General features: G+C 42.1%; 1 protein-coding gene across 1 annotated transcript; it reads left to right on the top strand.

Moving 5' to 3' along the window:
• Positions 1-10430: 10430 nt before the first annotated feature.
• On the top strand, positions 10431-15067 carry LOC133645757 (ankyrin repeat domain-containing protein 34C-like). Its single transcript, XM_062040626.1, has 2 exons — positions 10431-10602; positions 13024-15067. The coding sequence occupies exon 2, from the start codon at positions 13067-13069 to the stop codon at positions 14612-14614; it is 1548 nt and encodes a 515-aa protein (XP_061896610.1). The 5' UTR covers positions 10431-10602; positions 13024-13066; the 3' UTR covers positions 14615-15067.
• The last annotated feature ends 855 nt before the right edge of the window (positions 15068-15922 follow it).

The raw sequence follows: 15922 nt of genomic DNA, 5'->3' as shown, positions 1-15922 counted from the left end.
AATCGATTTAGTTATAGTACTTTATGGCAAAACAAAAAGTACACTGTGTGACTGTGAAATAAATGGTGGATACTGGACAGTGCAGGTGAACTTTCCTATATTATGTTATTTCTTGTAAGGAAATTTTGTATAAATTAATTATGGATACAAACAAGCAAGTAAACAACAATTAATGCCCAATGCATCCACTACTTATTTGCAGGTATGTGAAATGTTCGCAAAAACACTGTTATCCGTGTTTGTAAACATTAATTTTCCCGTCGAAATATCAGTTTCGCATTTTTAATGAAACATCAAAAAATAGGATCTAAACAAAATGTGTTGAAGGCTCGCCTCAGCTGTAGGTATTTACTGTTCCTCTTGCCGAAACGCTGCAGTGAGTTGCAGGACGGGGAGACAATCAAAGAAACATGCTCACTAGTTAGCATAGTTAGCATCATCTAGCTAGCTTACTTGTGGTCGCCTGTGTTCCCCTGCTGCTAATCATAGCTGGATGATTACAATCTGAACACTGTTAGTTCCGAACCAGTTGTAGTTCTAGACGTACGGCCCATGGCCCGTATCAGGTATAAACCCCACAAAATGAGTTTGCTGAGTATAAAAAGGTGAGAAACTGCAAGAAACTGCAAGAAACTGAAAGAAACTGAAAGAAACTGCCTTTCTAAATGTGTCCACTGGGTGTCGCAATAGCAATTCCAGTGTAACCCACATAACACTGTCTAAAGATGTGGTGTCAGATTACTTTGAGCGCCCTCTGGATTGGCTCTACTCCAATCGGCGCAGGTGGAAGCAATCAGCTGCTCCTGATGTGGCTGGGGGCAGACTAATGCTGTTGCGACGCAACGGATAAAATAACAAAATGGTAAGATGCAGAGACTTAAGTCAACATGACCATCATCTTTGTAGTTAGAATTACAAGCAGAGCTCTCGATTTGTTGACGGCATGATGTGCACTCTGAACTCCATTGTAAAAATGTATGTTTCTACTTTTGTTGTTTGTTCTAGTTAATTTTATGCGTAAATCTACCATGTTCTCATGGGTTAAGTTTGTAGTTATGATACCTTTAATTTGGTTATAATGGTGTCATTTTGACAATTTTTCTGATGATATTATAATTGTAATATTTGAATGATGATACATTAGTGTGTTGTGGCAGTTGTGGATGTCACCAATGTGGCGGTTTGAGGACACACTCGGTTGCTTCTCCAAATGCGTCTTGAGTTTAAGGGCTTTGGAAATACACTGAGAAAAAGTCTTAGTTCATTGTGTTCTTCATGGTGTCTTTGAAACTGCATCAATTTTTTCCTCAGAATTTTCAACTAACTTAAAGTGTTTTGCCAAGAGGATTATTTGTCATGTGTACATTTTCAGGATGTGCTTGTTCTAGTTTTGGCCAAAGTAAGACAAAGAAAACTATTTTAAAGTTAAACTTGAAGTTAAAGTACCAATGATTGTCACACACACACTATGTGCGGCGAAATTTGTCCTCTGCATTTGACCCATCACCCTTGATCACCCCCTGGGAGGTGAGAGGAGCAGTGAGCAGCAGCGGTGGCCGTACCCGGGAATCATTTTGGGTGATTTAACCCCCAATTCCAACCTTTGATGCTGAGTGCCAAGCAGGGAGGTAATGGGTCCCATTTTTATAGTCTTTGATATGACTCGGCCGGGGTTTGAACTCACAACCTACCGATCTCAGGGCGGACACTCTAACCACTAGGCCACTGAGTATTTGAAGTGTCTTTATTTTAAAATTATTATCCCTAGATTTTACCAGTCCGGCCCGTGTGGGAATAGATTTCCCTCCATCCGGCCCCTGAGCTCAAATGAGTTTGACACCCCTGTTCTAGAGGATTTATTAGTAGCCAGCGAAAAGGTATATTTTTGATGTGACGGATGTAAACGGAGGTCACAACACTGAGGGTAAATTACCTGAGGGGGCGGGGCTACAGGTTAGAGTTGCCAAATGAGAAACGTTTTCTGAGTTCTTTACATGCATGTTATAGAACTTTACATTGCATTTTCAATGATAACAATGTTTGTAAATTATCTATTAAAAATTATGTGGTACCTTACATGGGACATCAACTTTATTTCATCTTTATTGATTAATGTATGCAAATTTTGACCGAAAAAAAAGCATGAAGGCATGCAAATGCAGCTCTTTATTCAATATTATTTGATGCAACAAGATACAGTAGGAAAGGGATTTATACAGTCCCATTACTGGGTGGATCTTGCATGAGATCAATGTGTGACGTCAGCAGATATATCTATATGTGAGGATCTCTGTGTGGGTGGATTCTCTGCAGGTTCTCTGTGGCGTGTCAGAGTGAGGGGACCTCCAGTCCAGGGTTCAACAAGTCTTTTATTTGACTTATTTTCAGGGTTCTGTGGCTCTCTCGCTCGGGTGTGCTCTCTCTCCGCTCTCCTCCCCCATCATGGCCTCGGACACCCCTAATAAGGGTGACAGGTGATTAGATAACCCGCTTCAGCTGGGAAATCCACTCACCTGTCAGCTGCTTCGTAGCCGGCTCCTGCACACGCCCTTCCCGCAGGAGACGCGCCGACCACGCCCCCTCCACACCATATTAGGTGAAAATGTCCCCAAATTGCTTTGCACGAGTCCGCAATTGTAATCCGCACTGTAGTCAATAGGCTCCTTCTTTTTCGCTATCTTGTTATGGGGCAGACTGGCTCGTACATGCACATGCATCTTCCGCTGTTGCCGTTTTCTAATACAAAGTTGTGTATAGTTCGAACTTACATCTGTCAGTAGACTGGCTATGGAAGTGCTAAAAACTACAACTTGGATGACGGAGAGAAGACGCAGTCCAAGTAGAGGCGCGTAAATAAGACCGCCCACAAAACGTGGGTTCCCTCCGGGTACTTCGGCTTCCTCCCACCTCCAAAGACATGCACCTGGGAATAGGTTGACTGGTAACACTAAATTGGCCCTAGTGTGTGAATGTGAGTGTGAATCAATCAATCAATCAATCAATGTTTATTTATATAACCCTAAATCCCAAGTGTCTCAAAGGGCTGCACAAGCCACAATGACATCCTCGGTTCAGAGCCCACATAAGGGGAGACCGGATGCAATGAGCGTCTAGTGGGTCTAGCATGATGTTGTGAAAGTCCAGTCCATAGTGGATCTAACATAATAGTGAGAGTCCAGTCTATAGTGGGGCCAGAAGTAGACCATCCCGAGCGGAGACAGGTCAGCAGCGCAGAGATGTCCCCAACCGATGCACAGGCGAGCTGTCCACCCCGGGTCCCGACTCTGGACAAAGCAAAGCTTTGCAAAGCTGAAACTTAAAGGAATTGACGGAAGGGCACCACCAGGAGTGGAGCCTGCGGCTTAATTTGACACAACACGGGGAACCTTACCTGGCCCGGACACGGAAAGGATTGACAGATTGATGGCTCCCCTCTCCACAAGGGAGAGGGGAGCAGAGGAGAGAAGAAAAGAAACGGCAGATCAACTGGTCTAAAAAGGGGGTCTATTTAGAGGCTAGAGTATACAAATGAGTTTTAAGATGGGACTTAAATGCTGTCTGTCTATCTGTGTTGGCCCTGTGATGAGGTAGCTACTTGTTCAGGGTGTACAGCTGAGATAGACTCCAGCACTCCCCGCGACCCTGAGAGAGACAAGCGGTAGAAATGGATGGATTTAAGTACAGTGTTTTATTTTTCCTATAATTAAACACAGTGTTACTGTTCAAACTGTGTGTAATCCTACAGTGTCCAAAATATTAAATATACTCGTCAAAGAAAACGCCTGCCTTGTTTAAATGAATACTTGGGCCTAGGGCTGGGCGATATGGACGAAAAAGTATATCTCGATATATTTTTACTTAAACTCGATATTCGATAAATATTTCAATATATTTTCCGGTGAAAATATTCATATAAAGATATTTATTTTTGAGCGAAATTCAATGACATTGAAGTGAATGACAACTGTTCTGTAAACAGTCAGTGGCACCTTTATTAACCCAGTTAGTCAAGATGGGTATTAACAGCACAGAAAAGAAATAGTTTAAGTAGCACAGAATTACATAACATAAATAAAATAAAAACATATTATTTCTATGTAAAATAAATAACATAGCTGTGCAAATAATACAAAATGTATCAAACTCAGATAAAAAATAGATTTGCAGGCAGGCACTTTTTAATTACCAGTCGGCGATGTGATGGACTCTCACACATGCTTGGTTCTGTGGTCCTACTAGACCACATGTCTGTGGTCAGTGCGAAGTAAGCGACTTGACTTAATTGTGCGACTATGATTTAGTTTGTTTCAAAATGATTCAACTATTCAATGTTGAAATATAAACAGTACAAATAATTAACAAAATGTCAGCTACTGTCTTGTTGTAAAACACCAATGGAAATGAAATGTAGCATTTAGACATCACATGTCTGCCAAAATCATGTGTGTTCTTCCACTGGTTTTTTTAAATACATAAATCGCCCGCTTGAATATTCCCTCTTCTCTTCTCTCGTCGTCATTTGGGATGTCTGTTGTGATTTCACTTCCAATCGTGACTCATCATAGTAAACAACCGACCAATCATGGATGTTCTTATAGTGCAAGCACTTCTTGGAAGAAGGAAGGGGAGGGGGTTAGTAGGCAATGGAAGGGGAGCGGGGGAGAACAAGGAACACAACAAATAAGCGGCATTTGGTCACTTTAGCGTGAAAAAATTATATCGATATTACGAGATTTTCTTAATTCTTGTTAAAAAATATATCGCTATATCGTACAAACTCGATATATCGCCCAGCCCTACTTGGGCCTACTACGCTACTGTATTTTAATGTTGGTTATTATGGTGGTACTTGGAGAGCCAAGTGTTTTCTGAGGCGGTACTCGGTGAAAAAAAGTTTGCAAACCACTGATGTAGACCACCAGAAAGTGTTTTAAATGTAGGAAAAAAAACATACTACATGACCTCTTTTAAAACATTACCTTTGCAGTGAATCATGATTTATGATAGGGTTGTACTGTATACCGGTATTAGTATAGTACCGCGATACTAATGAATCATATTCGGAACTATACCGCCTCTAAAATGTACCGGCCCCCCACCCCCTCGCCCCCACTTCATCGTCACGTCGTGACATTGCTGGGTTTACGAGCAGAGGAGCGTGTTCGGCAGTGCACAATCACAGAGTACTTACAAGCAGACACAGTGTGTAGACAGAAAAGGGAAAATGGACGCATTTTGGCTTAAAAAGTAGAGATAAAGGTGAAGTTACAACACTGAAACGCCCTCAGGAAGAGGTGCTTTAGGACATGGCTAGCTAGCTAGCAGCTGGCGTCCAGCCGCGGTCTGAGTGTTTTAGCTACTTCTAAATAACTAATCCTGGTCTCCATGGCGACAAATAAAGTACGTTTCTTACAAGGATCATCCCTGCAGGACGAGGAATAGCTAAACATGCTTCACTACACACCGTAGCTCACCGGCATCAAAATGTAAACAAACACCATTGGTGGATCTACACCTGACATCCACTGTAATGATACCAAGTACAGGAGCGTATCTAGTAGATACTACTATGATTACGTAGATATTTTTTAGCATAACAAAATCGTATTTATTTTTTTAATTTTTTACTTATAATTATAAACTCAGGAAATTCGTCCCTGGCCAAACGAGGACTTAAATTATGACCAATGTATGATCCTGTAATGACTTGGTATCGGATTGATACCCAAATGTGTGGTATCATCCAAAACTAATGTAAGGCATCCAAACAACAGAAGAATAAGTGATTATTACATTTTAACAGAAGTGTAGACAGAACATGTTAAAAGAGAAAGTAAGCAGATATTAACAGTAAATTAACAAGTAGATTAATAATTCATTTTATACCACTTGTCCTTAATAATTTTGACAACATAATAGAATGATAAATGACACAATATGTTACTGCATATGTCAGCAGAGTCAGGTCGGGCTTATCCCGCACGGGTAAGATGTACCCCCGTGCTACCTGCCGCATTCGGGCAGATGGGACTCGTAACCTGGTAAGGCAGCCCATCTAGGAGAAGGAACTCTCTAATCTCAAAACCACCGCTGCCTTGCGGTCAACCCACTCGAGGGTAAGGCTAAGGGAGTAAACCCCGACACAAAATCAGGAGCCAGAGTCCTGAAGGCGGTTTGACGTTGTAGCGTCATTACGCCAACTCCTGCGGTGCCAAGTTATATCGACACTCGTCGCTCCCTTGGATCCACCAGCCATGCGGAGAGGGGGGACTTGCTGCCTGGACAACAACTTGCCCTCCATAGTTCCATGCCCAGGCCGTGTAGATCCACTGGAGAGGTCCACTGGAGAGGTCACTCCTGCAGATACCGGTTCTAAGCCCATCCGATTGGCGAAAGAAACGGGTGCCAGGGGCCATCTCGCAGTGAGACCCACCCCTCTTTTTGGATCTACCCCATCGTCTCCCGAGACGGAAGGATGCCGACGAGATGTCAGCAGCTAAATTAGGAGCATCAGTTTGTTTACTTACTACTAAAAGACAAGTTGTCTTGTATGTTCACTATTTTATTAAAGGACAAACTTGCAATAATAAACATATGTTTTATGTACCCTAAGATTTTTTGTTAAAATAAAGCCAATATAGCAGTGGTTCTTAACCTTGTTGGAGGTACCGAACCCCACCAGTTTCATATGCGCATTTCACTTCTTTAGTGAAAAATAAAATGTTTTTTTTCAAATTCAAGACAAAGTTATATGTTTTTGGTAACACTTTATTATGGGGAACATATTGTAAGTAACAAAGACTTAATTTAGAGTTTTTTGGACACTAGGGGAACATATTCTAAGTATCAAAGACTTAATTTAGAGTTATTTGGTTAGGGTTAGGGTTAGAGGGTTAGGGTTATAATAAGGCCATGCCGAATAAGGCATTAATAAGTACTTAATAATGACTAGTTAAGAGCCAATATTTTACTAATTTGCATGTTAATAAGCAACTAATTAATGGTGAATATGTTCCCCATACTAAAGTGTTACCATGTTTTTTTACTGGTGCACAAAATGAACCGTGCATGAACATCACCTTGTTCAAAGAACAAAACCAACACTGTGCATAAACTCACAACAAATTACACACCTGCAAATCAGTGTGACTTCTGCTGTTGCCGTATCCTTAATACGCCGATAGGGAGAAGTTTTTATTTACACGATGAGTCGGGTGTGTTTTGACCTCCGCCGAACCCCTGAGGCCGACTCACCGAACCCCTGGGGTTCGATCGAACCCAGGTTAAAGGCCTACTGAAATTATTTGTTTTTATTTAAACGGGGATAGCAGATCCATTCTATGTGTCATACTTGATCATTGCGCGATATTGCCATATTTTTGCTGAAAGTATTTAGTATAGAACAACGACGAGAAAGTTCGCAACTTTTGGTCGCTGATAAAAAAAAGCCTTGCCTATACCGGAAGTAGCGTGACGTCACAGGAGGTAATATTCCTCACAATTTCCCGTTGTTTACAATGGAGCAAGAGAGATTCGGACCGAGAAAGCGACGATTACCCCATTAATTTGAGCGAGGATGAAAGATTTGTGGATGAGGAACGTTAGAGTGAAGGACTAGAGAGGCAGTGCAGGGTGTATCTTTTTTCGCTGTGACCGTAACTTAGGTACAAGGGCTCATTGGATTCCACACACTCTCCTTTTTCTATTGTGGATCACGGATTTGTATTTTAAACCACCTCGGATACCATATCCTCTTGAAAATGAGAGTCGAGAACGCGAAATAGACATTCACAGTGACTTTTATCTCCACGACAATACATCGTTGACGCACTTTAGCTACGGAGCTAACGTGATAGCATCGGGCTCAAATGCAGATAGAAACACAATTTTAAAAAACCCTGACTGGAAGGATAGACAGAAGATCAACAATACTATTAAACCATGAACATGTAAATACACGGTTAATAATTTCCAGCTTGGCGAAGCTTATCAATTGAAGCTAACTACGGAGCGGCGGCGGCGGCGGGCGTTGTAGCTTTCGACGACACCCCGTCCGCCATCAGAGTCGGCAAGAAACATATATTTCCCCAAAGTTACGTACGTGACATGCACATAGCGACACGCACGTACGGGCAAGCAATCAAATGTTTGGAAGCCAAAGCTGTACTCACGGTAGTGCGTCTGCTATCCAGCTCAAACACAACACAACCTCCTGATTGTGTTGCTGTAGCCAGCCGCTAATACACCGATCGCACTACAACTTTCTTATTTGCAGTCTCCATTGTCCATTAAACAAATTGCAGAAGATTCACCAACACAGATGTCCAGAATACTGTGGAATTGTTCGATGAAAACAGAGCAGTTTGTATGGTGACACATTGGGTACGAACACTTCCGTTGCCGTCGTGACGTCACGCGCATACGTCATCATACATAGACGTTTCCAACTGGAAGTTTAGCGGGAAATTTAAAATTGCACTTTATAAGTTAACCCGGCCGTATTGGCATGTGTTGCAATGTTAAGACTTCATCATTGATATATAAACTATCAGACTGCGTGGTCGGTAGTAGTGGGTTTCAGTAGGCCTTTAAGAACCACTGCAATATAGCAAATCTTTGTGGTCCCTTTTATTTATAAAAGTACCGAAAAGTACCGAAAATATTTGAAATTCATGTTGGGACTGGTAACAAAATATTGGTATTGGGACAACCCTACTCTGTGGTGGTGAGAGTTTGACCTTGAAACTGATCAATTGGCTTCTAGTGAACCAAATGTCATTGAATTGACTACCGTATTTTCCGCACCATAAGCCGCACCTAAAAACCACAATTTTTCTCAAAAGCAGACAGTGCGGCTAATAACCCGGTGCGCCTTATATATGGATTAATATTCATATTTATTTTCATAAAGTTTAGGTCTCGCAACTACGGTAAACAGCCGCCATCTTTTTTCCCCGTAAAAGAGGAAGCGCTTCTTCTTCTACGGTAAGCAACCACCAAGGTGAGCACCCGCCCCCGTAGAAGAAGAAGCGCGCGGATATTACGTTTCATTTCATTTGTGTATTTCTGTAAAGACAACAAAATGGCTCCTACTAAGAGACACGCGTACAAGGTTCCACTGACTTTTGATATTCATGTGAACCGAACTGTGGATACAACGGGAACACGTACGGTGAATATTCGCACCACAGGGAATGAGAAGCCGTCTTCACCGTGGTTCTAGCTTGCCATGCTAACGGCCAGAAACTTCCACCCACGGTGATATTCAAAAGGAAGACCTTGCCAAAAGAGAACTTTCCAGCCGGCGTCATCATAAAAGCTATCTCGAAGGGATGGATGGATGAAGAAAAGATGAGCGAGTGGTTGATAGACGTTTACGCGAAGACACCGGGTGACTTTTTTCACGCAGCGCCGTCCCTGTTGATCTACGACTGCATGCGCGTCCACATCACAGATGGTGTCAAAAAACAAGTGAAGCACACCGAAGAAGAATAATTCGAGGGATTTGTGGATGAGTAATAACTTCAGAAAGTGAGCTTTAAATGTTTGTTTTGTGTGTCGTGTGACACTAACGTATGAGCAACGTCGAGTTATTGATGTTGCTATTGCTCTGCACTATTTTGAGTGTTACTATTTTTGTGATTGCACATTTGCACATTACATTTTGGGAGTGAACAGAGTTGTTAGAACGCTGGTTTGTAATATATTATTAAAGTTTGACTGACCTATCTGACTGTTTTGTTGACATTCCCTTTAGCGTAGCCTAGGTGCGGCTAATAGCACGGGGCGGCTAATAGGTAAACAAAGTTTTGAAATATTCCGTTCATTAAACGTGCGGCCAATAACACGGGGCGCCTTATGGTGCGGAAAATACGGTAATTTAGTTTTCTTTCTTTTAAAAAAAAAAAAAAAAAAAAAAGTGTGTGCTGTTGAAGCCTCCATTGTGTTAGGGACAAAAAAAACTGTATGATATTGTGGGAATGTTGTTGTGTTAATCCATCAGTGAGGCACCTAAAGATAATATTTGCCATCTTCGTGTCGGCTTACATGCCAACTGCTTTCATTTACACATCTTCTCCCTTCTTATGTGCGTGAATTCAACACACACACACACACTCACGCGCGCACGCGCACACACACGCACACACACACACACACAACATTTCCAAGTCAACACTGCTTTCGCGTGTGCGTGTGCGCGCGCGCGTCCGCCATGTAAGGATCGCGCACACAGAGGTTCTCGTCGGACGCGCAATGTATTTTTGGTCCTCTCTGACGTCAACGGCGCGCACGTTTTCATTCAACAGGCTGAGAAAGTAAGTTATTTATAACCCGCAGCGGCTCCAGGTTGTGCTCCTTGAGAGCAGACATCCGATCACTCCGCCGCGTCTTGAGGACAAAAGCCAGATGCGCTAATGTGCGTCCCGGAACCGAAGAGGTTCGGCGTTGCCTGCCACCACCACCACCACCACCAACAACAACAAGAACAACAACAACAACATCTGGACGCGTCGGTGGCGCACAAATAAGAACTTTGTGTTTTCGAGCATCTGTTGGTTTCTCCTCCTTGCTTGGAGCATGGGAAGCCTGTCCTCCGACCAGGTAAGAACATGTTCACACATTTATCAACAGTTTTTTTGGGACATGCACATTTTTGCTTTGCCGGGTTGCATCATCTAAGCAACACAATTGTATGTATTTGTTGTTCATAAATAAATCTCCAGGCTTAGGCGCCCTATTAGTCCTCCTTATTTACAGGCCTATTTATAGGATGACATATTAGCAGTATCTTTGCACACTTTCGTGTTAGTGAGCGTTCCCATGGATACCTCCATTAAAAGTGTTATAATGAACAAAGTACTGTCAGGAATATTGCAATGTTGTAGCACACTGCCACCTGCTGGTGGTGTTCCAGCACTTTGAAAAGTGGAGCTAAACTACTAGGGCAGTGGTTCTCAAATGGGGGTACGCGTACCCCTGGGGGTACTTAAAGGTATGCCAAGGGGTACGTGAGATTTTTTTTTAAATATTCTAAAAATAGCAACAATTCAAAAATCCTTTATAAATATATTTATTGAATAATACTTCAACAAAATAAATGTTTAGAATTAAGTTCATGAATCCAGATGGATCTCTATTACAATCCCCAAAGAGGGCACTTTAAGTTAATGATTACTTCTATGTGTAGAAATCTTTATTTATAATTGAATCACTTGTTTATTTTTCAACAAGTTTTTACTTATTTTTATATCTTTTTTTCCAAATAGTTCAAAAAAGACCACTACAAATGAGCAATATTTTGCACTGTTATACAATTTATAAATAAGCAACTGATGACGTATTTTACTTCTTTATCTCTTTTTTTCAACCAAAAATGCTTTGCTCTGATTAGGGGGTACTTGAATTAAAAAAATGTTCACAGGGGGTACATCACTGAAAAAAGGTTGAGAACCACTGTACTAGGGCAATGGTTCTCAAATGGGGGTACGCATACCCCTGGGGGTACTTGAAGGTATGCCAAGGGGTACATGAGATTTTTTTTAAATATTCTAAAAATAGCAACAATTCCAAAATCCTTTATAAATATATTTATTGAATAATACTTCAACAAAATATGAATGTACGTTCATAAACTTAACATCAAATCAAGTATGCTATTCCATTCATTACTATAAACCCAGAGTTTCCCCCATGCCATGATGGTTTGACCCTCACTAAAATGTCTGTCAAAAAGAACTGTGAAAGGAAATGCAACAATGCAATATTCAGTGTTGACAGCTAGATTTTTTTGTGGACATGTTCCATAAATATTGATGTTAAAGATTTCTTTTTTTGTGAAGAAATGTTTAGAATTAAGTTCATGAATGCAGATGGATCTCTATTACAATCCCCAAAGAGGGCACTTTAAGTTGATGATTACTTCTATGTATATAAAATCTTTATTTATAATTGAATCACTTGTTTATCTTTCAATTAGTTTTTAGTTATTTATATGTCTTTTTTTCCAAATAGTTCAAGAAAGACCACTACAAATTATCAATATTCTGCACTGTTATTCAATTTAATAAATCAGAAACTGATGACATAGTGCTGTATTTTACTTCTTTATCTCTTTTTTTCAACCAAAAATGCTTTGCTCTGATTAGGGGGTACTTGAATTAAAAAAAAGTTGAGAACCACTGCACTAGGGGTGTGGGAAAAAAATGCATTCGAATTCAAATGGCGATTCTCACGTTGTGCAATTCAGAATAGATTCTCATTTTTAAAAAATCGATTTTTTTATTTATTTATTTATTTTTAATTTTTATAAAAAAAATGTTTTTTAATTAATCAATCCAGAAAAACAATACACAGCAATACCATAACAATGCAATCCAATTCCAAAACCAAACCCGACCCAGCAACACTCAGAACTGCAATAAACAGAGCAATTGAGAGGAGACACAAACACGACACAGAACAAACCAAAAGTAGTGAAACATAAATGAATATTATCAACAACAGTATCAATATTAGTTACAATTTCAACATAGCAGTGATGAAAAATCCCTCATTGACATTATCATTAGACATTTACAAAAAATAAATGATCAATAGTGTCACAGTGGCTTACACTTGCTTCACATCTCATAAGCTTGACAACACACTGTGTCTAATATTTTCACAAAAATAAAATAAGTCATATTTTTGGTTCATTTATTAGTTAAAACAAATTTACATTATTGCAATCAGTTGATAAAACATTGTCCTTTACAATTATAAAAGCTTTTTACAAAAATCTACTATTCTGCTTGCATGTCAGCAGACTGGGGTAGATCCTGCTGAAATCCTATGTATTGAATGAATAGAGAATCGTTTTGAATCGGGAAAAAAAATCGTTTTTTAATCGAGAATCGTGTTGAATTGAAAAAAAAAATCGATTTTGAATCGAATCGTGACCCCAAGAATCGATATTGAATCGAATCGTGGGACACCCAAAGATTCACAGCCCTATAAACTACCGATAATGTTTGTTCCCCAAAGGGCTGCCAGCTGTAAAAGTCCAAACGCAGAAGAACAAGCCGCCATGGCCGACATCCTGGAGCTGCGGACGGACGGGAACTCTCTCCTAAAAGCGGTATGGCTCCGCCGTCTGAGGCTCACCAGACTCCTCCTGGAGGGCGGAGCGTACATCAACGAGAGCAATGAACGCGGGGAGACTCCTCTCATGGTGGCCTGCATGTCCTCGCACGCCGACCAGCAGAGCGTCAGCAAGTCCAAGCTGGTCAAGTATCTGCTGGACAACCAGGCCGACCCCAACATACAAGACAAGGGAGGCAGGACCGCCCTCATGCACGCCTGCATCCATGAGGCGGGGCACGAGGTGGTGGAACACCTGCTGAGCAACGGAGCTGATCCTAGTTTGGAGGACAGGAGCGGGGCCTCGGCGCTCGTTTACGCCATCAACGCGGACGAAAAGCAGACATTAAAGCTCCTCCTGGATGCTTGCAAAGCCAAAGGCAAGGAGGTGATCATCATCACTACAGATAAGTCGCCGTCCGGTACCAAAACCACCAAGCAGTACCTGAACGTCCCTCCGTCTCCAGAGATGATCGACAAGTCGTCTCCGGCCTACTGCGCTTCGCCTTCTGATATCAACGTCGCCGCATCTCCCGTGCTCGAGCAGGAGCAACAAAACACGGTCTTCAGCTTCCAGACCAAGCTGAAAACCTCCTGCTCGGCCAACAAGCTGGCTAACAACGGGCCCATGTCTCCCACGCGGAGGCCCGCCAACCACAAGCGAGCGCGTTTGCCTCAGCTCAAGCGGCTGCAGTCGGAGCCGTGGGGGCTCATCGCGCCCTCCGTGCTGGCGGAGCGGGCAAAGAGCCAGGAAGAGGCCAAGAAGGTCACCTCGGACGAGGACGCGGTGGCGGGCGTGAACGGACTGACGCTGAGCAAGAGAGGCGCTTTGTCTCGACAGAACAGCGTGGACGGCAAAGACACCAAGCTGGCCGCCTCGCTGCCGGTGCCCCCGACCTACGAGAGACCTCCCAGCCAGCACCAGCCCCTGGCCAGACGGAGCACCGTGCCCACCGAGCAGGAGGGCAACAACAGCGGGCACGCCGGTCTCCGAGACACCTTGCACAGGAGACGACTCGGGAACGACCACTACGACTCCGACTCCCAGCTCTACTCGGACTCCGTCATAGCGGACTCCCCCAAGGTCCCGGTGGAGCGAAGGAAACTGAACACCTCCCCTCTGGCCATGCTGACCGGCTCCAGAGAGTCCCTGGACAGCAACAACAGCATGTCCTCTCCGAGCACCGCACGCCGGCGTGCGCCGGGCCTCCTGGAGAGGAGAGGCTCCGGCACCTTGCTCCTGGACCACATCTCCCACACCAGGCCGGGCCACCTGCCCCCTCTCAACGTCAACCTCAAGCCTCCCATCCCCGACATTGGCGCTAGTAGCAAGCCCTCGTCGCCTCTGGCCAGCGGGATCCGATCCATAGCGCCGGCGGCACCAAACACACCAAAGAGAGGCGGGCTGAAGTGCAAGAAGAAGCTGGTGAGAAGACACTCTATGCAAGTGGAGCAGATGAAGCAGCTCTCGGACTTCGAGGAGCTGGCTCATTAGCGACTGGTGGAGTTTATGCAGCATATTTGGTGTCACTGCCCGACATTGTCAGCGAGTACATACATGTTGACTCAAGTTCAAACTGAGCAATATAGATATTTAGGATTTATTTGATTTATTTCTTTGGACGCCATGTCTGCTTTAAATGTATTACACCTTTGAATGTAAAGGCCGAGTTGTGGTATACTAGAAGGATCTCTCCTACATGCTGATGTAACACGTGCAGTATCTCGCAAAAGCAGCCCCTCCCTCGCATTCTGTGTGGATATTTTTAGTAGGGTACAGTAGTACCTTAAATTACCAGATTAATTGGTGCTGTGACCAAGCTCTCAACTCAAAACACTTTTATCTCAAATCAACGTCGGCCATTGAAATGAATTCAAATCAATTTAATTGGTGCTTTGCCCTCCGCCCCAAAACATCACCATTTTTTTAAACATGTAACGTGCCTTTTAAAAAGATAAACGATCTTTTAGAAAAGAAATATTGAATAAACACAATACAATAGAATGTACTACCAACAAAAACCTGCATTGTGAAGCAGTGTCGCTCAGTTTTATCTGTCCCGAAACAGCACCATTTTTAACATGTAACAGGAATTTTAAAACGAAAAACAAACTTTTTAGCTAAGAAATATTGTATAAAACAATACAATATAACGTACTATCAACAATAGTATATTTCATGAAGTGATGTAATAATAATGTACAGCAATGTTTCTCAAACTTTAGTAGCACCTCAGAAAACACTTGACTCTCCAAGTACCACCATAATGACCAACATTAAAATACAGTAGTGTAGTAGACCTAAGTATTCATTAACTATCACCATAATGACCAACATTAAAATACAGTAGTGTAGTAGACCTAAGTATTCATTAAGTACCACCCTAATGACCAACATTAAAATACAGTAGTGTAGTAGACCTAAGTATTCATTAAGTACCACCATAATGACCAACATTAAAATACAGTAGTGTAGTAGACCTAAGTATTCATTAAGTACCACCATAATGACCAACATTAAAATACAGTAGTGTAGTAGACCTAAGTATTCATTAACTATCACCATAATGACCAACATTAAAATACAGTAGTGTAGTAGACCTAAGTATTCATTAAGTACCACCCTAATGACCAACATTAAAATACAGTAGTGTAGTAGACCTAAGTATTCATTAAGTACCACCCTAATGACCAACATTAAAATACAGTAGTGTAGTAGACCTAAGTATTCATTAAGTACCACCATAATGACCAACATTAAAATACAGTAGTGTAGTAGACCTAAGTATTTATTATAACCAAG

Source organism: Entelurus aequoreus, linkage group LG03, assembly GCF_033978785.1.
Source record: "Entelurus aequoreus isolate RoL-2023_Sb linkage group LG03, RoL_Eaeq_v1.1, whole genome shotgun sequence".
NCBI lineage: Eukaryota > Metazoa > Chordata > Actinopteri > Syngnathiformes > Syngnathidae > Entelurus > Entelurus aequoreus.
The sequence above is the reverse complement of the archived record's forward strand: the minus strand, read 5'-3'. Positions and strand labels throughout refer to the sequence as shown.